The sequence below is a fragment of the Hemiscyllium ocellatum genome, chromosome 24 (assembly GCF_020745735.1).
Source record: "Hemiscyllium ocellatum isolate sHemOce1 chromosome 24, sHemOce1.pat.X.cur, whole genome shotgun sequence".
Lineage (NCBI taxonomy): Eukaryota > Metazoa > Chordata > Chondrichthyes > Orectolobiformes > Hemiscylliidae > Hemiscyllium > Hemiscyllium ocellatum.
Genome location: NC_083424.1, coordinates 23,034,824 through 23,060,599, shown reverse-complemented (window position 1 = coordinate 23,060,599; position 25,776 = coordinate 23,034,824). Strand labels below are relative to the sequence as shown.

General features: G+C 45.3%; 1 protein-coding gene across 1 annotated transcript; it reads right to left on the bottom strand.

Annotated features, from left to right (window-relative positions):
• Positions 1 to 6,187: 6,187 nt before the first annotated feature.
• Positions 6,188 to 11,229, bottom strand: rtn4r (reticulon 4 receptor). Its single transcript, XM_060843954.1, has 2 exons — positions 10,961 to 11,229; positions 6,188 to 8,182 (listed from the first exon to the last, which is right to left on the bottom strand). The coding sequence occupies exons 1-2, from the start codon at positions 10,968 to 10,970 to the stop codon at positions 6,747 to 6,749; spliced, it is 1,446 nt and encodes a 481-aa protein (XP_060699937.1). The 5' UTR covers positions 10,971 to 11,229; the 3' UTR covers positions 6,188 to 6,746.
• Between the last annotated feature and the right edge of the window lie 14,547 nt (positions 11,230 to 25,776).

Genomic DNA, 25,776 nt, shown 5'->3' with positions numbered 1-25,776 from the left:
TTTCTGGTTCTTTTTTCTGAGGGGGTGGTAGATGGGGTCTAACTCGATATGTTTGTTGATAGAGTTCCAGTTGGAATGCCATGCTTCTAGGAATTCTTGTCTCTGTGTGGCTTGTCCTAGGATGGATGACATTAGTTTTGCTGGCAGACTACTCAGCCCCCTTGGTATCATGATAGCCCACAAACCGACCAACACACTAAAACAGCAGCTAATGAACTTGAAAGACCCTGTACAGACAACAAGCAAAACTATGTCATTTACAAAATGCCATGCAAGGACTGTAGTAAACACTACATTGGACAAACAGGCAGAAAACTAGCCACCAGGAGGCATGAACATCAAATAGGTACAAAATGACATGACCCTCTCTCACTAGTATCCTCACATACAGATAAGGAAGGACACCACTTTGACTGGGACAACACATCCATCCTAGGACAAGCCAAATAGAGACATGCACGAGAATTCCTAGAAGCATAGCATTCCAACTGGAACTCTATCAACAAATGCATCGAGTTAGACCATCCCCTGAGAAAAAGAACAGGAAATGAAATCAATACAGGAAATGATATTACCAACCCAAAGAAACCCAAACATATAAATAGAAGCAGGGAATCATCAGCAGTGCTTTGCCTGGAGGCCCATTGAAGATGTTATCTTGTACGGTGATGAAACGTCTAGAAATGAACCTCCAGCTCTGTGAGCAAACCTACAAGCAAAAGATGGTATCATCAGAATGTCCCAGTTGGTTGAGGGCTCAATTATAATACTTGAAAGACATTTGGATAGGTACAGCAATAGGAATGGTTTGGAGGGATATAGGCCAGGACCAGACAGATGGGACTAGTTTAATTTGGGATTATGTTTGGCATGGACTTGTTGGACTGAAGGGTCTGTTAGCATTGTGTATGGCTCTATGACTCTATGACTATGAATGCAAGCAGGTGATATTATCACCAAACCCAGGACAGTCTATCCAGAAAAGATATTGTGTTTGGGCAGAGTGTAGAGGCATAGGTTATTTTCATCAGACAAACTCTGGACTATGAATACAGAGAGATATGATTATAATCAGATGTCCTAGGACTATCTGTTCAGGGAATGAATAATATGCTTGGCCCATTCGTGGACAGTGTGTACAGAAAGGAGATATTATAATGAGACCATCTGAGGACAGTGCATTCAAAGACATGATTTTATAATCAGATACTCCAAGGACAGTGTGTACGAAGAGAGGATGTTGTAATCAGTATTTGTCAGGATTGTTTGGACAGTGAGAGAAAATTATAATCTGTCTAACCCTGGGACAGTGTTTACAGGGAGAGTTTATTATAATCAGATAATCCCAGGACAGTACGTTTACGGACAGGATTTTATAACCAGAGACTCTCGGGGTAATGTGTACAAAGAGAGGATATTACTGTTGGACTATTGCAAGATAGCGTCTACAGGAAGTAGGTATTATAAACAGGATTTGTTGGGACCATTTCTACAGTAAGAAAAATTATAATCTGACAGTGTGTTCAGAGAGGTACTTTATTATCTATATGAAAAAAAACCATCTAGTGTGTCTGATCCTTTCTGTCTAGGGATTATACAGCAAGATAGGCAAATGAGGTTCACATTAATTGGAATATTATATTCCAGCTTGGATAAGCAACTCCATTATTATTCTGAGTTATGATGGAAAATCATCGACCTATAGCATGAACAGACGTTGCCATACCTGCAAAGTATTTTCATCATTTTCTGGCTATATTTCAGACCTCCGGCACCATCAGCATTATCATCTTCCGTTATTCTGGTGATAATTGTTTTACTGTCTGTGGGAGTTTTGCTCTGTGCGAACTGGCTGCCTCAGTTCCTACGGTGCAACAATGATTCCACTTCAAAAGCACTTCATTAATTGCAAAACACTTTGAGATTTCAAGTGATTATGAGCAATGCTACATAAAGACTAATTTTAATTATATTGTTGTACCATGTGACTCCCAGTATGGTAGAAGGCATGCTAGTTGGCCCTTTGTTTTTTTCTTGTCTTCCAATTTCTATGCTCGTATATCTGTGGGGATATCACAAGATGAATACAAGGGAGCTGTATTGCTTTGGGAGTATTCTGTTGGATAAGTACCTGGGAACACTATCATTTTGGGCTTTATAGAATGGAGTGAATACCTGTGGCTCCTTCTGTCCAGGGTATTCCAGTCGGATGAGAATATGGGGGTTCCACCACCTTGTGTTATGCTGCAATCAAAGATATTTGTTCTCTGCTCTGTCTGTTTAAATGCCAACATCTGTAGTTACCTCGTGTGAAATAAGTTGTTCTCCAGCTCCACATTCCTTGAGCAGCCTATTTTGCTCACCAGCATTGTCACCTACTGAGATTGGGGTTGGGTCATGGCATCAGATACTGGAAACGACTGCAATGCAGCAAAAATGCCGGAAAGTTAAGGTGATTTATACAACTCGTGCTGGCTTGAATTTGGTAGTCATTTTGAATTTAAGTAATCTGAGAAAAGTCAGTCAAAAACTGCGAATTTGGATTGAAATGCAATTAAAACCAGAACACAAATTTCAGCTTTTGATCAATTGGGACTCATTAAAAACTGTCAGGAAACCAATAAGGTCGTTTTCCTTCTGTGTTAAAGTCCGGTAACACACCTGAAAAAAAGCCGAAACAATGCAAATATATGTTACTTTATTTATTTAAAATAGTTTCTCCTGCTGAACTCAAAACAGAAGCTCCGGGATCGCCCTCTTCCCTCCCCCAGCTGTCAATTCCGCTAATGAGTGCGGATCTGTGGCCTACATCATAAGTTCGCTGTGCTTCTCAAACCAACACAAAACACAAAAAGCAAAAGAACCAGATCACTGCTTCCTGCAAGTTGGATCAGGGACTGTTCGAACCCGCAAGGGTTTAACCTGGTAGGTGGACCCATTGTTCAACAACAATACGTTAATGAGGTTTTGAACAGGATTAAAACCCTCTCAATGTTGCGACATTGTTTTCCTGGAGAACAGCAGTCTGCCGCTGACCATCATTTCAGAAGCCCCCCAGGGACTGAGTGAGACAGATGCTCCTTCAGACAGAGTAAACGAGGAGCGTTGCACTCACTGCCTGGCTGACCTCTCCCGTGGTCCCTGGCGTTCTGGCAACCTTTTCCAGACAAGCTCCTTCGGCAGTGCTGACGGGCGCTGCTGGGATTGAATGACCTGGTCCGTACAGGAAACAGGAAAGTGCCGCCGCTGGAGCTAGAAGCCGCTTCAAAGTTTTGTCAACCGGACCATGTTGCTGCGAACTGACTCCTCGGTTTTTGCGGCGGGATATTTACCATTTACCAACCGAATGGGAGAATCAAAGACGTCATTCTACTGGGATAAACGCCACCCACATCAATATTTTATGTCTGTAGATATTATTGACAAGAAGCTGTCTTGTTTCTGCTCAGCGAGGACTCATCTGCGGCCTGAGGATTGTTAAACTGCACCCAATCCTCAATTCATCCCAAATCTGTAACTCGCTCCTCCCACGAAGAGGCAGATTCCACTGGTTATTCTCTCCAACCCAATCCAGCATACGGCATTTGTTCCCATGCTTCTGGCATTGCCAGCACTTGACTCAACGAAATTTGGACGTGATGTATTGAATGGCACGGGCAGGGGTCGTGGAACCGCCTTGACTCTGCACAATGTTCGGACGCGGTCAATGAACTCCCCCGTTCCCCGGTGGACTGACGCCTTCATTGCAGGGATTCTGAAGGCACGAGAAGATGAAATATTTCTCAAACACGGAGAAAGGTCAAAGCGACAGGAATGCAATCACTGGAGACTGACTGACAGAAATCTAATCCGGGCCACTCAATAAATGTTAAGGTACAGAGAGATGTACCCAGTCCTCATTTGTCAGAGATTTTACACAGCACTACCTCTGAAGCTTTGACTTCCATTAATGTTTAATTAATTTTGAGCAAAAAAAAAGATTAAAGTGAAATTCGGATGGAAATAGCCCCTGGCAATCTTATTAGATTTTCGTTTCTCCTCTCGCTCTATTTTCTTTAATTTGGCAATGCGGGATGATCCCTTTGAAGTGTTTCTGTTGAAATTGAATAGCATTGGTTTCCGATTTGCTGCTGTTTCTTTTTGTTCACCTCAATCCGTGCATGCATCCTGTCAGAAGCGAATGAGCGCATGGGTCCTGGGTCGGTGGGTACATGCAGCGCAACGGCACGCCCTTCGCCAGGCTGCCCCTCTGCAGCCCAGAGTCCACCTCGACCCTGCGGTTCCCCCATTTGTTTCCAGCACTATGTTGAGCAGTGAATTGCTCCCACTTTGCTCGTCACTTCTACATCGGATGGGCTGAGAAAGCCAGAGAGCAAATTTTTAATAAAAATGGAGGCTTTTTGAGGCAGAAAATCGGGGATTTAACACTAACAGGGGATTTAAAAAAAAAGAATCGTTGAGTTTCAGCTAAAGTTCTGTCCCTACCGGTTGAACGGATAAATATTTCAGTTTGACCGACAGGGTCTGCCCCAAATTCAATTACCACCACACCCCCTCACTATGTGTCCGGGGTTACCTGCCCCCCAGTCACAGGGAGAAACCATTCAGTGGTTCCTGTTTGAACATTCAGCTTGGAGCAGGGGCAGGATCAGTTGCGGCCTCCTGTCCCAAGCTTTAGTCATTCTAACAAAACGCTCCATACATACCACAGTACACACTTACACACAGTACATCCAGTTTATAAGCACAGTACATTCATTCTGTACATACATATACATACATTATATACACACTACATACATTCTGTACGTACATATACATACATGCAGTATATACACAGTACATACATTCTGTACGTACATATATATACATACAGTATATACACACAGTACATACATTCTGTACGTACATATACATACATTATATACACACTACATACATTCTGTACATACATATACATACATGCAGTATATACACAGTACATACATTCTGTACGTACATATATATACATACAGTATATACACAGTACATACATTTTGTACATATATACAATATATACACAGTACATACATTCTATACATTCAGCATATACACGCAGTACATACGTTCTGTACGCACATATACATACATACAGTATATACACAGTACATACATTCTGTACATATACATACAGTACATACATAGTACTTACAGTATATACATACAGTACTTACGTACATATATCCACACATACTGACAGGTCACTTTGTGAGGAGTGAGGAGAGGGGGTGTTGCACACCCGTGGGCCTGCAGCCCAGCATGCAAGGCAACCTCTACAGGGACGGCGGAGATTGAACAAGATCGAAATTGCTAACCTACAGGAATCGGGAGGTTGGATGTTTTACTGATGGGCTCACGATCAACAGTCGGGGCGACGAGGCTCGTTGGGACATACATAAGGGCACGCAGCAGGTGGGCCGAATGGCCCGGTTTTCTGCCGGTTCGCTATATTGTTCATTGATGGCTCTAAACCAGATCCGCTTCATCCATGGTCATCCCTCGGGCCACACTGAGACCCGGTTAACGGTGGCTATACAAAATTGAAGGGCAATAAACAGGATCAGAAAGTTGTTGAAAACATACGGGGTGTATGTGGAGAGGGAAGTGGAGGGGGTAAATGCTGCGTCGAGAAAGTCCATTCTGGAGGGGTGTTCTTTACTTCCGATCCCTTTGGGAGTGCAGCGATTTGGAATTAGATGGGTCTAATACATTATCCTATACATTAGTTCCCTCTTTCTAATCATTGCCACATGGTTCTTATTGTAACCATGCTGCAATTCTATCTGTGCCGTGTAAGCATGTTTGTGTTTTGTTCTAAATTGACCAGTTTACAAAAATAAAGACAAGTACGCATTCCCAGGTACTAACATCTCGAAGCTTTGCTTGAGCAGCAGCGTGTGGAGTAACACTAAACTCCCTACACTCTGAAACACCCCTCTCACCTCTGCCTTGGTGTTTTCGATATGGCTTTGATCTCCACGCTCCAAACTGAATAAGTAAATCTGTAACTTTGAAAAGGTAACTGAGTACCTTCCACAACCAGGGCAATTAAACATTCGTTCGATCCCATAGAGTCTTAGACGAAAAGGATATATTAAAAAAATCGCTTTTTAATTTTTTTTTGAATATATTTCAACCTTTTACACAAATAAAATCGAACGGGTCCACGGTTTTGTTGGGTTTTTTTTTGCCTGCGTTTGACAGCATTCTGAACAAATGCAGCGGGAGCGAGAATGATGGAGAGTCGGCAGGTTAGGAGCAGGGGAATAAAACAACAGCGGAGCCCGATGAATCACATTCCACATGGGAAATCAAATCAAACCATCCTCAAATCAAAATTCAACAAAGGAGATAGCAAATACCCGAACATGGATTCCTAGTTATCGATCCGCCCCTTTTCGTTTTTGTTAAAGACTGTTCCTGCATCGTAAAACTGACTCGATGCTCCATCAGTAAATTAAACTTGAAACATTTTTTGTTTTCAGTCCTTTTTCTTGAATCTCGATGGGCTTTGAAAGGTCGAATCCCTTATTGTAATGATTGAGCACATACAGGTATATACACAACTCTGGGTTTACATTTTATTTTCATAAAGGCATCCAAGTTACTTTCGTTTCGAACGATCAAAGCTTTCTGCACTTTTTAATAATTGTTTCTCTTGCAAATGTCTGTGGAGGTCAGTGACAGTGCTCACTGTCCTCCCCCTTTCACCAGGGGTGCAGTAAGAACAGCAGGATGTACGCGCTGGCCAATGCTGTCTTGCACAAGTGCTTTCTGTTGGAGCCGTTATTGAGGCGGCAGGAGGATGAGTCCGTTTTCGGCTTTTTGTAACACTTTCGTTTCTTTTTCGTTGTGGGTGACGTGGAGTCCTCCAGGTTGTTTAATAGTTCCGGGCTGAGCATGTCTAGGGACTGGTCCAGTTTGGCAGAGAAGGTCCCCATGGGTGCGTCGCTCAGGCCAGTTTTATAGGTCCCGTTTTTGGTCAGGTCGTTCTCGGCGTACCTGCTCTTGGAGATGTTTTCCTTGTCCTTGAGCGGGTTGGTGGTGGATCCTCTGCTGTTGTACGATGAAGGGGCGGGCTTGGCTTTGGTGTAAATGAGGGAGGACTGCTCGCTGTCCGGTTGGCAGCACTTGATGGCTCCATCACGCGAGCCGGACCTCGGTGTCTCCACCGTGGGCAGTTTGCCCGCCCGGGTCCGGGTGCTAAAAATGCTGGTGCGGATCTGGTGAGAGGAATCCAAGCAGGTCTCCAGGTCGCGGCGGTCCAGCGTCTTCAGGTCGCTGTGAAACAGCCGCGGCGGGACGTGGCACTCCAAGACTGAACTGGAGCCCCGGAAACGCCGGAACCATTCCCACAGAGACTTAGCCCGGCAGTCACAGATCCACTGGTTACCGTTGAGCCGGAGATACTGCAGGGAGATCAGAGGGTCCATGGTCTGCCCACTCAGCACGGTGATGTTGTTATTGAAGAGGTACAACAAACCCAGTTTGCCCAGATCATGAAAAGCCCTCCTGTGCACCGAGTCAATGCGGTTCTGGTGCAACAACAGCTTATCCAAACTCCGCAAGCCCCTGAACACGTTTTCCGACAGACTCTGGATCCTGTTGCCGTGCAGGAATAAAGAGGTGAGGTTGCCCAAGTCCAGGAAGAGGTCATCTTCCAGCCTCTCCAGCACGTTCTCCTGCAGGTACAGGTACTGCAAGGAGACCAGTCCCCTGAAGATGCCGGTGGGCAGCTGCGAGAGGCCGCATCGGTGAAGGTGCAGGGTGTGAAGGCGCGCCAAACCGCGGAAGGAGCTGGGAGCCAGAGAGCGGAGGTTAATGTTCTCCCCGATGTCCAGTTCCTCCAGGCGCCGCAGGCCCTCGAACGCCCCGGCCTGGATGACACTGATGTTGTTGGAGTGCAGCCACAGCACGGTCAGGTTCTGCCGGGAGCTGAAGCTGGTGGAGCCCACCGAGGGGATCTTGTTGTTCTGCAGAAAGATCCGTTGGCTCCTGAGCGGGATCCCGTCAGGAATCGATTTGAAAGCCTGCTGTTGACAGCTGACAGTCATGGGCTCGCTGTAACAGGTACAGTCGTTGGGACAGGCCTCGGCTTTGGGGAGATACTGCAGGCAGAGTGCGAGAAAAAGGAGCCGGTTTCCTGTAGACCAAGGAGAATAACAGCATAGTCATTCTGGCCGGTGATGGCGAGCTGCCTGAGATGGAGAGGAGCCACACACTGTCCTCACTGCACACACCCGAGTGTCTGTGGGCAGCTTCTCAGTCCGGCTGCACTTCTGTTAATGACAGCCGTGAATAACTCAGCTCCTCTCCCCTGATATTCACCAGCAGCCCTGCTCATCAGCGTGTTCCAGCACCCACACTCTCATACTGCAGGCCGCCTACACGCCAGGCTGATTGCCTCCCTGTCTACCAAGATATACTCACACCAAACCCCAACCACACACACGTACTCCACCCTCACCCCACCCCCAATACACACACACACACACAGACACAGACACTCTCTGCATCTATGGAATGGCCAGAGCAGGATGGAAAGCCCATTGTGCTCAGGTGTGGGAATGGAGCGCCCCCTCTCCCGCACACTGTCATTGTCTGAACTTCGCGAGGGTCATTTCAAAAGCCGCCCGGAGTTCAATTTATTCCAGGTATAAAGTGGACGTTTTGTCAGTGAAGACAATGCATGTGTGTGTGTGTGTGTGTGTGTGTGAGTGAGTAAGTGTAAGTGTGTGTGAGTGAATATGTGTGTGGGGGGGGTGGGCTGTGTGTGTGTGTCTGTGTGTGTGATTGTGTGTGTGTGTTTGTGAGTGAGTAGGTGCGTGTGAGTGTGTGTGGGGGGCTGTGTGTTTTGTGAGTGAGTATGTGTGTGTGTTTGTGAGTGTGTGTTTGTGTGGGGGGGGCTGTGTATATCTGGGTCTGTGTGAGTGTGTGTCAGTGTGTGTGTGAGTGAGTGTGTGTGTTTGTGTGAGTAGGTGCGTGTGTGTGTGTGTGGGGGGGGGGCTGTGTGTGTGTGTGTGTGTGGGGGGGGGGGGGGTATTTCCACACCATTGCCGTTTCCCCGTCACCATTTGCTGTCAGTTTAAGGTTGGGGACTGACTGACAGAAAGCTACAGCCACACTCCCGCTGGGCGGTGAGAGAACGACGGAGCAGTTACAAGTTAAACTTCGACACGTGGGGACATCCAAGGTGACCCCTCCCTTTGCCAGAACAGTGAGCCATTAGTGAAACAGGACACTCTTCCTGGCCATACAAGACAATTCCTGGGGAATCACTTTCCCACTTTCTACTCAATGGTTGTCGGCTCTATCAATTCACCAATTCCTGCAGTCCGCTTCCAAATAGCACAGTCAATTATGGTTCTCTACACATCTCTGTGTCTGACTACTTATACTTCCCCCGTTCCTGCAGTCTTTATCCCTTTGGCAATCCCACCTTTCTCTTCCTCTACCTAGATCTTTATCTGTATTCTTGTTCTCATCCAGTCGGTACCACTAATTGGCTGGATCTCTATTTTACTCCAGACTTCCAACATCCGCAACATTGTGCTCATCGATCTAGGTTCCTCTCTATACTAACCTATACTTTTATCATTTAATTGTAAACGCACGCACATCTCTCATTTCTATGCATCTCTCCCTCCTGTTCAATTTCAGTCCGTTCTCCACCTGTGCCCTCTCACTGTTATATCTTTATTCGCCCAGTTTTCAATCAATCAATTTGTTTTATCTATCCAACCGCCTACTATCCTCTGTATCCATATATCTGTCGCTTCCTTCAAGCCTCTGTGCGTCTTTATTCTAGTTTCTGTCTAATTTATTCTCTTTCCAGTCTATCTGTATTTATGCGTAGCTCTGTCTATCTTTTTATCGCTTCGTGTATCTCGCTCTTTCTGAGCGCCTATCTCGAAAGTATTTCAATTTCTCTCTGTACCTCACAGTCTGAATCCTTCTATCAGGAAAACTCCCAACACCGTCTCGTCCAGATTTTGCTCTCCCTCACCCCTCGCTGCCTCGCTTAGACCTGATCCTGGTAAACACTTGCACCTCACCTCCACACACTCGAACCAATCGGAAACCAGGAAAACTCGCCTTTGCATAGCTCACAGGACGTTTTTGTCTAAGACCGGGTTCTAGGGGGGGCTGGGGCAGAGATGGGGATCGTCCAAGTACTGCAGCACCTGAGGAGTGTGTGTGTATGTGCGTGAGAGAGAGGGAGAGGTACCGGCTCCGGGTTGTTCAGTAGTGAGCCTGTCCTGTCACATTCACTGCTGCAATGCCTGAACAATTCTCCAACCACCATAATCCTACGGTCTGTCTCCCAGTGTTCATTAAAGGGAATCCTGGTCACCTCCCCTCACCAAAGATTTCAAATCCTACACCCCCCAGCCTTCCCCACTCTCATCCCTCTACCCTCTGAGAGATTAGCCGGTGTCAGTAGTATTGGGTTGTGAAAACACCCTTCCAACTTTTCTCTGGGAATTCATCTAGCCCCCGGGGTGGGGAGGGAGGGAATAGAGGGATGGGGGAGGAGGGGAAGAGAGATGTCGATCTTTCTGTATACGCGGTTCAGTCAGAACCACTGTTAACTAGGGACACCCACTCTGACATTAAACCAGCTCCTTCCTCATTGACACTGTTCACAAAGTGTGGAACATTTCCCATCGTTTCGCGTTCTGCGCCCCTGCTTTAATCGGTAAATTCCCCGTGGACAGCCTGAATCTCGACACAATCTGAAATGCTGCAATTTTCCCCTCAGCTCCCCCTCCCCTCAGCCACCCCCTCCCCTGAGTTTATTAAAGGCAGTTTTCCTGCCTGAAGTTGCTGTTAACCGCTCCCTGCCCTCGTCCCCTCTAGCTCCCAGGTAAGACCGAGAGGAAAGTTGTTCTAGTTTGGTTTCCTTGAAACCTTCCCTTACCTTCGGCCATCGCCTTTTCCGTGATCGCCGAGCGGCGGGACCGCTTTCCGGGAGGAACCAGGCTGTGGGATGGGGCGGCTCTTAAGTCTGAGGCGTGCGGGCGGTTTGCACAGGACGGTCCCCCGGCGCAGTCAGCATCGCTCCGGAGCGAAACACAGGGGGGAGCAGATCCACATCCAGGCGCCTGGTGCCGGCATCAAAGAGCCCCAGAAGTCAGCAAAGTCCGATCCATCAGAGCCGCCGGGAGGTGGACAGTAAATGTCCCCCTGGTGCTGGAGCTGCTGGAGTTAGAGACAGAGAGAGAGACACACACACACAGGGAGAGAGAGAGAGCGAGGAGACTGACCCGCTGTCAGGTCCGAGCGCCACCGATTGCAGGCTCACGGTGCAGAAACAGAATGAATGTTTTATGGAGCTGCTAGGGCGGGTTCACGTGGTCCGACGTGCAGAGAATCTGTCATCAGCATCTTGTCAAAGTGAGACAGAGAGAGAGAGAGAGGGAGGGAGAGAGGATGCAGCACCCCACCAGGAGCAGATATGCCCAATGATTAAACCGGAGCCTGAGCCAGGAGGGAGCAGAAAGCCGTCCATTGGGGAGGGGGACAAAAGGACAGAGGCCAGTGCAGTGAGTGGCAACTAGGCTGGGTCTCATTCCAAACGCACTTGCACTTTCACACACCAGAAACACAGCAGCGGCTACATGTGTGGGTGGGGAGGGGGAGTTGTTTCGGAGTTCAGGGTCGGCAATTGCAGGGGTGTCCCCCCCCCGCCCTCACATTGGGTAGGAATCAGGGGTGTCCCAACCCCGCCTCTGATTGGGTAATTGGGGCAGGCGGCAGTGGGCAGTCCTGGAGGGAGAGGGAATGATGGGGAAGCAGGAGGACAGCTCCAGAGGGGCAGATCCAGAGGGGCAGCTCCAGAGGGGCAGATCCAGAGGGGCAGATCCAGAGGGGCAGCTCCAGAGGGGCAGATCCAGAGGGGCAGCTTCAGGGGGGCAGATCCAGAGGGGCAGCTCCAGAGGGGCAGCTCCAGAGGGGCAGCTCCAGAGGGGCAGATCCAGAGGGGCAGCTCCAGAGGGGCAGCTCCAGAGGGGCAGATCCAGAGGGGCAGCTCCAGAGGGGCAGCTCCAGAGGGGCAGCTCCAGAGGGGCAGATCCAGAGGGGCAGCTCCAGAGGGGCAGATCCAGAGGGGCAGATCCAGAGGGGCAGATCCAGAGGGGCAGCTCCAGAGGGGCAGGTCCAGAGGGGCAGCTCCAGAGGGGCAGATCCAGAGGGGCAGCTTCAGAGGGGCAGCTCCAGAGGGGCAGATCCAGAGGGGCAGCTCCAGAGGGGCAGATCCAGAGGGGCAGCTTCAGAGGGGCAGCTCCAGAGGGGCAGCTTCAGAGGGGCAGATCCAGAGGGGCAGCTTCAGAGGGGCAGCTCCAGAGGGGCAGCTTCAGAGGGGCAGATCCAGAGGGACAGCTCCAGAGGGGCAGATCCAGAGGGGCAGCTTCAGAGGGGCAGCTCCAGAGGGGCAGATCCAGAGGGGCAGCTCCAGAGGGGCAGATCCAGAGGGGCAGCTTCAGAGGGGCAGCTCCAGAGGGGCAGCTTCAGAGGGGCAGATCCAGAGGGGCAGCTTCAGAGGGGCAGCTCCAGAGGGGCAGCTTCAGAGGGGCAGATCCAGAGGGGCAGCTTCAGAGGGGCAGCTCCAGAGGGGCAGCTTCAGAGGGGCAGATCCAGAGGGACAGCTTCAGAGGGGCAGATCCAGAGGGGCAGATCCAGAGGGGCAGCTCCAGAGGGGCAGATCCAGAGGGGCAGCTTCAGAGGGGCAGCTCCAGAGGGGCAGATCCAGAGGGGCAGATCCAGAGGGGCAGCTTCAGAGGGGCAGATCCAGAGGGACAGCTCCAGAGGGGCAGATCCAGAGGGGCAGCTTCAGAGGGGCAGATCCAGAGGGGCAGATCCAGAGGGACAGATCCAGACGGGCAGCTTCAGAGGGGTTGTTCCAGAGGGGCAGATCCAGAGGGGCACAACCCACCCCCCCCCCCCCACACACCACACACACAGAGCCCTGGCCTGCTCCGGCTTTCCCACCATGTTCACCCCAGCGTCTGGCCAGCTTGGCTCAGCTACAGACTCCTGGGGGGGGGGGGGGGGGGGGGGGGGGGCGCACAAGGAATAGGACAAGGCTTTTCCAATCTCCCTGGGAATGTCCCCACATGGACAAGTGGAAGACTGATTGCAGGGCTATGGGAGCCCGACTTTGCAGAAATTGAATGCCCCATGACAGCAATGAGTCAAAATCCCATCACCACCGAGGTAACCAGCTAATTAATTATTTCTTTTGCAAAAATATGGCCAAATCCATCTGGTTCCCTATTCGCTTTTAGAGAAGGGAATCTGCCATCCTTAGCTGGTCATGTGACTGGAGACCCAGGACAATGTGGATGGCCCATTGATCTAGGTGCCAGTGTGTATTAAATGAGAGCTCTCCCAACCCAGCCAACCTTGTCAAATCTTCCTTCCTAACATCTGGGGACTGGTGTCACAGATTAACCAAGCTCCAGTCTACCAGCTAATCAGATTTCGAACCCTAGTCCCAAACTTTCACATCAACATTCCCACCTATGTCTAGTTCCACTGGCAGAGCACACCCAGTAGTGGCTCAGTGATATAGAACCAAGAGAGTTCAAACTCCACAAAGTTTCAGATGGAATTGGTGAGACCACATCTGGAATATTGTGTGCAGTTTCTGCCTTCTTATCTGAGGAAGGAAATTCTTGCTGTAGAGGAAATATAGCAAATGTTGACCAAATGGATTCCCAGAATGTCAGGACTGATTTATGAGGACAGATTAAGTCAATTGGGACTATATTCACTGACGTTTAGGAGAATGAGGTGGGATTTCATAGAAACCTGTAAAATTCTAACAGGACTGGGCTGGTTGGAGGCAGGTGGATGTTCCCAAGAACTAAGGGTCATAGTTTAAGGATAAGGGGTAAATCTTTTAGGATTGAGATGAGGAGAAATTTCTTCAGTCAGAGAGTGGAAAGCCGATGGAATTCATTATCACAGAAAGTGGTTGAGGCCAAAACATTTTGTTTTCAAGAAAATGTTAGATATATCTCTTGTTGTTAAAGGGATCAAGGGATGGGGAGAGGGCAGGAATAGGCCATCGAGCTGGATGATTGGCATTGATTGTAATGAATGGTGGGGCAGGCTCAAGGGCCGAATGGTCGACCACCGCTCCTGTCCTCAATGTAATGTGGTATGAAATCTCCTGATTACCATTCATTGGATTCCCCCAATGAATAAGTCAGTATTCCACAATGTTGAAGACCACGTAGCAAGAACACTGTTGCAAGGATACAGAAAGGAGGCTAACTCTTTAAGGTCTATCAATAAAAATGGGGCTTAGTAGCACTCATACTAATGAAGTTGATTCAGCTCTGAGGACACAACCCATCATGACCTCCATCCGAGATTTGCACTATCACAGATGCCTTTCTTCAACCAATTTGGTCCACACCACATGATAATCAAGAAGTCAAATCTTTGTTGGCAGATGTGATGAGCTAGGCAGCCTCCTTCTGTGCTGTAAACATCTTAGAATCGCTGAGTAAATCATAGAATCCCTACAAAGTGGAAGGAGACCATTTGGCCCAACAGGCCTGCACCGACCCTCTTAAGAGCATCTTAACCTTACCCAGGCCCTCACTCTGTCTCCATAACTCACATTAACCATGTCCCATTCACCTAGCCTGCACATCATAGGGCAATTTAACATGGCCAGTCTACATAACCTTCACGTCTTTGGACTGTGGGAGAAAACTGGAGCACTTGGAGGATTTCCGTACAGACAGAGGGAGAATTTGCAAATGCCACACATTCACCCAAAGTCGCCAGGTCCCTGATGCTATGAGGCAGCAATGCTAACCACTGAGCCACCCTGATGCCCCAAATGGCTGAGCACACTGGATACAGGAAAGACTGTGACAAGATGCTTGATGCAGAACTGAAGACTTCCAGAACCAGCCACACCTTGAATCAATTGTTCTACTCTGGATGCTGCACTGGTATTTTCCTGACATGGATGAAAATTGTTCAAGTACATACTGAGCACAAAAGCTTGAAAAATCTAATATAGCAATTTCCACACAATCAGATTGTTCTTAAGCATCAGCAAAGTGATGGAAGGTGCCATCAATACTGTTATCAAACAACACTTACTTAGCTTGCTCTCCAACGCTTAGCCTCGGTTCTACTACGACTACTCGATTCATGATTTTTTTTTTGTTCAGCTTTAGTCCAAACATGGTCGAAAGAGCTGAATTGTAGAGGCAAGGTGGAGTCTCTGCTCGACATCCGTCTGCACAGCATTTAACTGGGTGTGATCCCAAGGAGCCTGAGAAAAACAAAGAAATTAGTGGGAATCAAGGGACATCTCCTCACTTGTTGAAATCATGCAGCTAACATCAATGAGACATTGAAATGTGATGGGATCCTCACTATTTGCCTGAATGAGTGCTGCTCTACCAAGACTCAAGACACCCAACATTAGCCAGTACAAGGCTGCCTACTTAAATAGAATTTACATTTGCTGTTGACTGCTCGAACCAAACTAGACGCTAGATTCTTGTGCTCAAAGGACTGCCCTATAGAATGGTCTTCCTGTTCATTGCCAATGATGAGCAGTAAATGGACCTCAGTGAAGCATATCAAATACCAAGTAATAGAAAGTGAGGACTGCAGATGCTGGAGATCAGAGTCAAAAGTGTAGTATTGGAAAAGCGCAGCAGAAAGGGCAGCATCTGATGAGCAGGAGAATCGATGTTTCGGGCACAAGCCCTTCATCAGTAACACACTCTTAGCGATGTCAAATACCAACCAGAGCACACAACTCACTCTGAAGGAGGACAAACTGAAACGGGAAAAGAGATCACAGGCATATTCCCCTTGAAGACAGGATGGTTCACAAAAATTGTCTTTCCAAGAGCTTCACATCAAAGTGCTATTTCAAGTCAATCCTACCCAATTTCAGGATGCCTTTGCTTCTAGATCAATCTCCTCACTGCCCCAGGATTCATAAAACTCTCTGTAGACACCTCTCTATTCCTTCCAGGGTACACACTATCAGTGAAATACAAACCTACCTTCTCCAGACAACCCTACCCCCCCCGACACCATCCCACTTTCTCTAAGTAACCTACTTCCTCCAGCTCAATTGCCCATTCTTGAACACCCTTCAAGACATCTACCAACTGCTTTAGGATACATACCCTTCCAAAACATCTTTAATTGCCTCAACCCCACAGCTCTAACATAATATTTACATTCCTGAATGCATTCGGATTACTCTCAGTAGCTGAGCTATATGTCGACAGACAACTGCATCACTCAGTGTTATTTTCAGTGAGAAATCATCTTTAATCATTTTTCTCATAAAATATAAAAATGCAATGAGGTTTTAGGTGTCCTTTTGTAAGAATGCAGCTTACTGAATACTGGTGTTTTAATCCATGTGCTGGATGTTAGAGATGTCCTGTTCTTATTGGCTTCTTACCAGAAACATCCCAAATATAAGCTAGGTAGGAGGAAATCACTGTAGCTAAGAATAAGGCTTCTGAGCAAGATCAGTGAGTGACTCCATAGCAGTTTCTGTCAGGCTGTGAAAGCTTCTAGACTACCAGAACACATGCAAATCCTGCTGTAAACCAACACAAAGCTATTTGAGACAGACATCAATAGAGAATAACTCACAACTCAAGGGCAAAAAATCTATCAACTGCACTATCCTACAGTTAAAGCTGCCCACAGACCGAAGGAGGGATACACAGAAAATCTGAGGGTCGCCACAAGAGAAAAAAGAACAGATCTCAACCAGTCATGTCACTTTAAATACCACAGCTGACAGTTGCAAACATGCTAGTGGGATCATTTCCCCTGATGACCTTTGACGTAGCAGCATGAGATGATATTTTGTACAGTTATCTGGAAAAATAGTAGGAAATGTGTGAAAGGGAATGGCAAACAAAGAAACACAAAACATGAGTCTTAAAATTAAGCATTGCCTCTGTTCCATGACTGTCAGGCTGTGCGTTTCATACAGATGGAATATTTGTGTCACGTTTTGCACTAAATTGGCTCAAATGTCATGTTCATCCATGAGCAAAACAATCACAAATGAATAAATTGCAAAAATGGAAAACAGCAGAACAACTAAGCAGAGTACTGCAGGACAACTAGCAACTGGAAAGAGCATCAGTGACATTATTCAGAACACTTTCCAACGTCCTCTTCACTGTCGTTTTAATTTTCCAGTAACTTGAGGATATTGTACTAAAAATAAAGGGGTCATGTTTCTGTGCAAGTCCGCCACTCTCTTGGCACAACCTCATCAGAAAACAAGCTGAAACCAGCTGTTTACACCATTTTAAGAGACATTTTGCTGAAGTTATGGCAATAGATTGGGAGAATCCTCACAGACAAGTCTGGCTAAGGATTCTAAGACAGCAAACACATAATTCACAATAATTGATCAAGTGGACCCATAAAGTTGCCAGTTCTGGCTTTAAAATTTTCCTAATAATATGTCCTCCCCTTCTACACTTTTTCCTTATTCCCCAGAGAATTAACTTAATGACCTTGTGGAGTTGCCTGTGTGTCAGTCAACAGAACATTGAGTATAGCAGTTGGGAGGTCATGCTGTGGCTATAAAGGACATTGGTTAGGTCACTTTTGGAATAGTGCATGCAATTCCTATCTCCCTCCTATTAGAAAGGTGTTGTGAAACTTGAAAAGGTTCAGAAAAGATTTACAAGGTTATTACAAGGCTGGAGGATTTGAACTACAGGGATAGGCTGAATAGGCTGGGGATGTTTTCTCTGGAGCATCGGAGGCTGAGGGATGACTTTATAGACATTTATAAAATCATGAGGGCATGGATAGGATAAATAGACAAGGTCTTTTCCCTGGGGTGGAGAGTCCAGAGCTAGAGGGCATAGGTTTAGGGTGAGAGAAGAAAGATATAAAAGAGAGCTAAGGGGCAAGTTTTTCACACAGAGGGTGGTGCATGTTTGGAAAGAGCTGCCAGAGGAAGTGGCTGAGGTTGGTACAATTACAACATTTAAAAGGCGTCTGGATGGGTATATGGATAGGAAGGGTTTAGAGGGATAGGGGCCAAATGGGACTAGCTTAGGTTAGGAATATCACGTCGGCATGGACGAGTTGGACCAAAGGGTCTGTTTTCATGCTGTATGTCTCTCTGACTCTGTGACTATGAATGGAGAGATTCAGCAAATCGCATGCAATCAGATTGCACCAGTGTCATTCCACGTAAGTATTTGGTTAAATTGTATGCTTAGAGTCTGATGGATACTCCAGAAACACAACTCATGTAGCGGAGACCAGGGATCAAATCCTACCTTGGCAGATGGTGGAATTTAAATTCATTACAAATATCTCAAAATAAGAATTTACTGCTGACCATGAAATCATTGTCGATCGTTGGAAAAACCCATCTGATTTACAATTGTTTTCAGAGAAAGAAATATCCCATCCTTACCTGGCTTGACAGAACCACAGCAATGTGTTTGACTCTCAAATACCCTCTGAAATGGTCAAGCAACCCACTCAATGTATTGATCACTGCAAAGTCTCAGCAATGAACAATACTGGATGGGCTACTTGGCATTGATTGAGGAATTAGAAATAATAATGGTAAAATCAGGCCCATTGACTCTGCAAAGTCCTCCTTACTATCATTCGGATGCAAGTGCCAACATTGGGAAAGCTGTCTCACAGCCTAGTCAAGCCAACAGCCTGACATAGTCACACTCAAGGAATCATACCTGATAAGCAATATCCGAGACACCAGCATCACCATCCCTAGATATGACCTGTTCCAATGGCAGGACAAACCCAGCAGAAGTGATGGCAAAGTGCGGTATGCAGTTGGGAGGGAGTCGTCCTGTGAGTCCTCAGAATTGATTCCGGATCCCATGAAATCTAATGGTATCAGGTTAAATGTGGGAAGAACACTCCAGCTGTTAACCATATACCATTCTCTGTCTGCTGATGAATCAATACTCCTCCATGTTGAATAACAGTTGGAGGAAACACTGAGGTTGGCAAGGGCACAACATGTACTGTGGTTGGTGAGTTTAAACATCCAGCACCAAGAATAGCTCAGCAGTAGCATTACTGATCAAGCTGGTCGGGTCTGTAGCAGGTGGTTAGGGAATCATAAAGAGAGGAAAATATACTTGACCTCATCCTTACCAATCTTCTAGCTGCAGGTGTGTGTGTCCATGACAGTATTGGTAAGCATAACTACTGCACAACTCTTGTGGAGTTGAAGTCCCACCGTCATGCTGAGAATAACCTTCATCATGATGTGTGGCACTATCACCGTGTTAAATCAGACAGACTTCAAACAGACTGAGCAACTCAAGACTGGGTGTCCATGAAGCGTTGAGGGTCACAAGAGCAGAAGAACTGTTCTCTAATACAACCTGTAACCTCATGGCTCAGCATGTTCCCCAACCATTTACCATCAAACCAAGAGATCAACCCTAGTTTATTGGAAAATGCAGGAGGGCATGCCAGGAGCAGCACCAGACATACCTAAGTGTGTGGTGTGAGCCTGTTGAGGATACCAAACAGGACTACTTTTGTGCCAAATCGAATAAATAGCCAGTAATGGACAGAGTTAAGTGTTCCAAAAATCAGAAGATCAGATCTAAACTTTGCAGTCCTGCACATCCAGTCCTAGAATGTAGGGGACAATTAAACAACTCACTGGGGGAGGTGACTCCACAAATAACTCCATCCTCAATAATGGAACTGTCCAGCACATTGACGCAAAAGATAAGGCTGAAGCATTTGCAGAAATCCCCAGCAAGAAGTGCTTGACTTCCGCCAATAGTCCCCAGCATTACAGATGCCAGCTCTCAGCCAATTCGATTCACTCCACTCAAGAAACAGTCAGAGGCTGCGGAATATAATAAAGGCTATTGGCCCTGACAACATTTTAGCAATAGTACTGAAGACTTGTGCTCTGTAACTTACTGCTCCCCTTGCTAAACTCTTCCAGTACAGTTACAACACTGGCATTGACCCAACAAAATGGCAAATAATACACAAAAAAGCAGAAAACTTCAACCCGGACAATTACCTTCCCAAGTGTCTACTCTAGATCATCAGTAAAGTGATATAATGTGTCAACAACAGTGCTATCAAGTAGCACCTGCTCAGTAATATCAGTGACGCCCAGTTTGGGTCCTGCCAGTGCCACCCAGATCCTGACCTCATTATAGCCTTAGTTCAAACTTGGACAAAAGAGCTGGCTTCCAGAGGTAAAGGGAGAGTGACAGCCCTTGACAACAAAGGTGCATTTGACCAAGTGTGGCATCAAGGAGCCCAAGCAAAACTGGAATTAATGGGATTCAGGGGGCAAACTTTCTACTGGTTGCAGTCATATCAGGCACATAGGAAGATGGTTGTAGTTGCTGGCAGTTAGTCATCTCAGCTCCAGGCCATCTCCGCAGGAGTTCCTCAGGGTAGTGTCCTAGGCCCATCCATCTGCTTCATCATAAGGTCAGAAGTGGAGATGTTCGCTGATGATTGCACAACGTTCAGCACCATTTGCGACTCCTGACATGCTGAGATCTGAACAATATCCAAGCACGGGCTGACATGTGACAAAGTAACATTCACGTCACACAAGTGCCTGGCAATGATTACCTCTGATAAAAACAATCTAATGACTGTTCCTTGATATTCAAAGATGTTACTATCACTGAATCCCCCAATATTGAAATACAGGGCTACAATTGACAAGAAACTCACCTGGATTCACTATAAACCATATGTCCAGGGATGTGTAGGCTAGGTGGATTAGCCATGGGAAGTGCATGGTTACAAAGATCGGATAGGGCGTGTGTCTGATTGGGATGCTCTTCAGAGGGTTGGAGTGGACTCATTGGGCTCAATGACCTGTTTCCACACTGTCAGGGTTCTATGATTATACGATGAATATACAATGGCTACAAGAGCAAGTCAGAGGCTAGGAATATTGCAGTGAGTAATTCATCTCCTGACTCCACAAAGCCTGTGCACCATCTACAAGACCCAAGCCAGGAGTGTGATGGAATACTACACACTTGACTGGATGAGTGCATTTCCAACAACACTCAAGAAGCTTGACACAATCCAGGAAAAAGCAGCTCACTTGGTTGGCATCCACAAGCATCCACACCCTCCACAAATGAGGCTCAGTAGCAGCAGTGGGTACTATCTACAAGATGCACTGCAAAAATTCACCAAATATCCTTAGATAGCACCTTCCAAACACACAACAATTTCCATCTGGAAGGACAAGGGGAGCAGAAACGTGGGATCATCACCATTTACAAGTTCCCCTTTAAGCAAGTCACATCCTGATTTGGAAATGAATTACCATTCCTTTATTGTCACAAAATCCTTCCTTGAGGGCATTATGGGTCTACCTAGAACACATGGACTCTAGTAGTTCAAGAAGGCATCTCTTCACCACTGTTGCAAGAGCAACTAAGGATTGGCAATAAATGCTGGCCAACCGGTGGCATCCATGTCCCATGATTGAATACATTAAAAAAAATTAAGTTTTAAGCTAAGAATGATATAATATTTTAAGAATCTTTTTATGATAACAAGTATAGCTGTTGACAGAACATTGCATAAGGTTATCATCTGGAGATCCACATCCTCAACACCAATTGTTCATCATTAAACCTCCAGAAATCATTTTTAGGGCTTTTTTATTCACATATAATTTATTTAATAGTAGCCGTCCTATAACATTGCTCTTTTGTGCTGTACATGCTCTTCTTTCAGCCTGAAGTATTTGTGACCCCAAAGAAAATGCGGTGCAAAGATGGTCTTCTGACTCCTGCCTCAGCTGTGTGCAGAGCCTGACTCTCTGAGCTTTCATTGAGAGTTCTGGTCCAAACAAAATACCTTTCATTTAATATAGTAGCATGCAACACCTATGTGCCTGTATTGTATTACTAAGCCTCTGTCAGACATTTCGAATTAAAATAAATCATATCACAATGATGCGAATTGATTAAAATCCAACCAAACAGTTCAATTTTCTTAGAACTGAAGGAGCATACAAAAATAAAAGAAAACTTCAATGGCTCTTCTGACACTTTCTGGGTGCTTCTTGATCATTTTCCCTAACCCAGGCTTGTCCACATTCTATCCGTAAGGAATAGTATATACTAAAAAATTTCTCCTGCGATCAAACCCAAAATGCTACTGAGAAGGGAGATTTAATCTCTTCACCTCCTACATGATTCTCTCATCTGTATCACAGCTCACTTCTGATCTCACTTTAGATTTCATTCTAAATCTTTACTGCCCTTATAAACAAGGCCTACTGTCAACAGCCTCATTCATTGACATGCAGAGCCTAGAAGGTAGCATTTGAATTCATTAAACTTTCTACCATTATCTTGTTACAATAGAGACATAGTTGTCATCACCTTGCTCTATCCCTACTTCCAGCACCTTTTCATTTTTTAATACCTTATTTAGTACCAAGTTAAAAATCACACAACACCAGGTTATAGTCCAACAGGTTTAATTGGAAGCACACTAGCTTTTGGAGTGACGCTCCTTCATCAGGTGATTGCCTGATGAAGGAGCGTTGCTCCGAAAGATAGTGTGCTTTCAATTAAACCTGTTGGACTATAACTTAGTGTTGTGTGATTTTTAACTTTGTGCACCCCAGCTCCAAATCATTATTTAGTACCTAATTCTTTCTTTCTGCTTCACATTTAGAGTAATTTCTGTCCAGACCCCTCCAATAAGCACATTTATTCTCTGATCCACCCTTTCCAAATGCATTTTTCTTTCTGACATCCAGCCTTGACTCATTGGCCTACTATTGTCTCTTAAATCCTCTCTGCTCAACTGCTATGAAGTAAGGTTGCTTCATCATTAGTGGCATGACTCTGACATCAATGAGAGACCAGTTTAAAATGACCATATGGGGAGAGAAGTCTTAGACATTAAACTAGAGAGCTGTGTTTGATAATCTGCCAGTACAGATATAAATAAAGGAGTATTACAGTAGATAAGGAGTTGAAGAATCTCATTTGATAATAGGCAGCAAATAGCCTCAGGCATAACGGACACCCAACATATGCCAGATCTCAATCTGCAGGTAGTAGTATTAGCTTAAAGCACAAGACAAGGCACTGCATGCCCCTGTTTGAATGCTTGACTTAGTTTTCTATACATTGTTTCATGCTCCAACACCACCAATTCAAATTTACTAGTGATATCCTCTGTGAAATATACCCACTAACCTCCTCAGTGTCTACAGTATTCAACACAGTTAATCATACCACCCTCTAATCTACTGTCCTTTATGGCCTAACTCCACTTGACACACCTTGAACAGTTCCACTCCTACATAGCTCTATGGAGCCAGCTTACCTTCTCCTCCAATCTCTACTCAGTCACCTCCAGAGTTAACTCATCCCAATCAAGTCCCTTTTTTTTACATTAGTACAAAAGCAAAGTGCTGCAGATGATGGAATTGCAGGAAATACTCTGCAAGTCAGGCAGCATCCGTGGAGAGAGAAACTGGGTTAACATTTCAGACTAACAAACTTGTTAACATTTATTTTGTGTAGTTTTCTCAGAGTTACTTAACAACAGAATTGTCCCTTGGTAACATTGTTCCGGGTTATATTGTCAGCATTCATATATTTATAGGCTAACAGCACTAACAGAAAATACTGAAAATACTAATGTCAGGTAATATCTGTGAAGAGGGAAACAAACCTAATGTTTTTTTTTCTGATGACCTCAGTTTTAATGAAGGGTCATGGTTAAGGGATTAAATACAGGAGTCGTGCCCCCCCCCCCCCCCCCAAATCTCTTGCGATCAGGGCTCCTGAATGTTTTACTATGGTGAATTTCAAAACATCAGAAATTCAGAATTTTACAGAAGTTGGTGACATCACTAATATAATTCAACTGTGCCCCCCATGAGTATAGTTCACTGAAACTCTATTCAATCATTAAACAGAGATGTTATAGTTATGATTTCATATGTAGCATTGGTAAAAACAGTATATTACAGTTCTCTACAGTATATTAAATGCAATTGAGAACTATAATACCCAGTGTCCTTTAAATAGAAGATATATCCATGTTACATGATTATGCTCTTCTCATTCACTCTTGTGTTGTCCTTTATGTATCTTTTACATTGAGAGAAACCCATAGCTCCTCAGTTAGTCCGTAAGTTTGGAACTGCTTTTTTTAGTATGTGTACTCAAAATTAATGAAAAAGTAGGAAGTAATGACACAGATAGCTTTATGTTCTCTTCTTCAAGTTGCAAATAGCAGGATACTTGTGAAAGGTCATCATTTTGCACCTATAATCAGTGAGCTGGAAAGTTTAAAAGTAGTTCATTTTGCAGAAACAGTAGTTCCAGGCAAATGTGGGCCATTTAAGTCCATATCTGCCTAACTTCTCTGCGTGTTGTATTAAGTCAATATTGTTACACAGCAGAAATGGAAGCCTTGTTTAAAATTGACTTTTGCTGCAAAGGTTTCTCAGAGGGTTAGGAAACCTGATAGTGAAGGATTTGGTTGCATTCTCCAGCTCCAGTAAAATAAACTATTGGTCTCCTGTATATGTGATTGCCTCCCTGCCCTGATTTGCTAACCTCTTTCTTATTTTTCAAACATGAAGTCACTCTCTCTCATTCACCCACCACTAGCATTCCCTTTCAACCACTTGGTTAGCTGCTGAGCATGAGAATAGATAATGGGTCCTTCATAAGGATCTCTGCATTCTCAATTTCATCCATTTTTGACTTTTCCCATCCTCCTTTCCGAAAATATCTGAGCCTTTTGCATTGGTATTTCAAGGGAAGCATTGATTTGGTTATTCCTTCTGTTTTCACTGTGTTTGGTTTCACAACACATGGTCTTTGAACATGTTGTGTCTTTCTAGTTGCATTGTTGATTAATTAAATATATTCAGGGAACATGATTTCCATGTCTAGAGATGGTCGGATTTCAAAACAAGGTGGATGAAGGGTGAAATAACTCCACTGAGGTCAACTCTCAGAGTGATCAGGATGTCTGACATTCCTGTTTATATCTGTCAGCCCGGGCTCCCTGATTAGACCATGTTAACAGCCCCAATCAGGGAACTCATATTCTGTGAGATGCACACGGCTGACCTCATTTCAATCACTCCAAAAAGAATGTGAAACACAGAATGTGGAACCTAGAAAAAACAATAGGGTGGTTTTTAGTTACTTGTTTAACATTTAACTTTGTTTTTAATTTAGTTTTATTTCGATTCATATGCCTTTACACTGTGTTTGTGGTTCCTTGTAAATTGATTACTCAAAGATGGAATTTTATTACTTATAAATATTGATAGAACAATTGTTTATTTCACTGTTGTATTGGTTGACTATAGTCAGTGCTAATAATTTATCGTGACTATGCAAGTCAAATTCCATTTACGTTATATGTGAGTCCAAGGTTTTTACTGATGTCTTGTGATCATCATTCCTCCCCCTTACAATTAGAGCCATTGTTTCCAGTGACTAAGCCAGATTCTGGTTTTATTTTGTAGGATTCTGAAAATTTTATTGGTCTTTTGGGGATTGAAAGCTGTGAGCCTGCCAATGTTCCAGCAGAACAATAACTCTGGGTGTTAAACATCATTTGTTTTTTATGTATGTGTTACTGCAGTTGCATATTGATATATTGGAAAAATAAGATTTGCGTCTGTATTAGATCTCTCAGAAGAGCATCAAA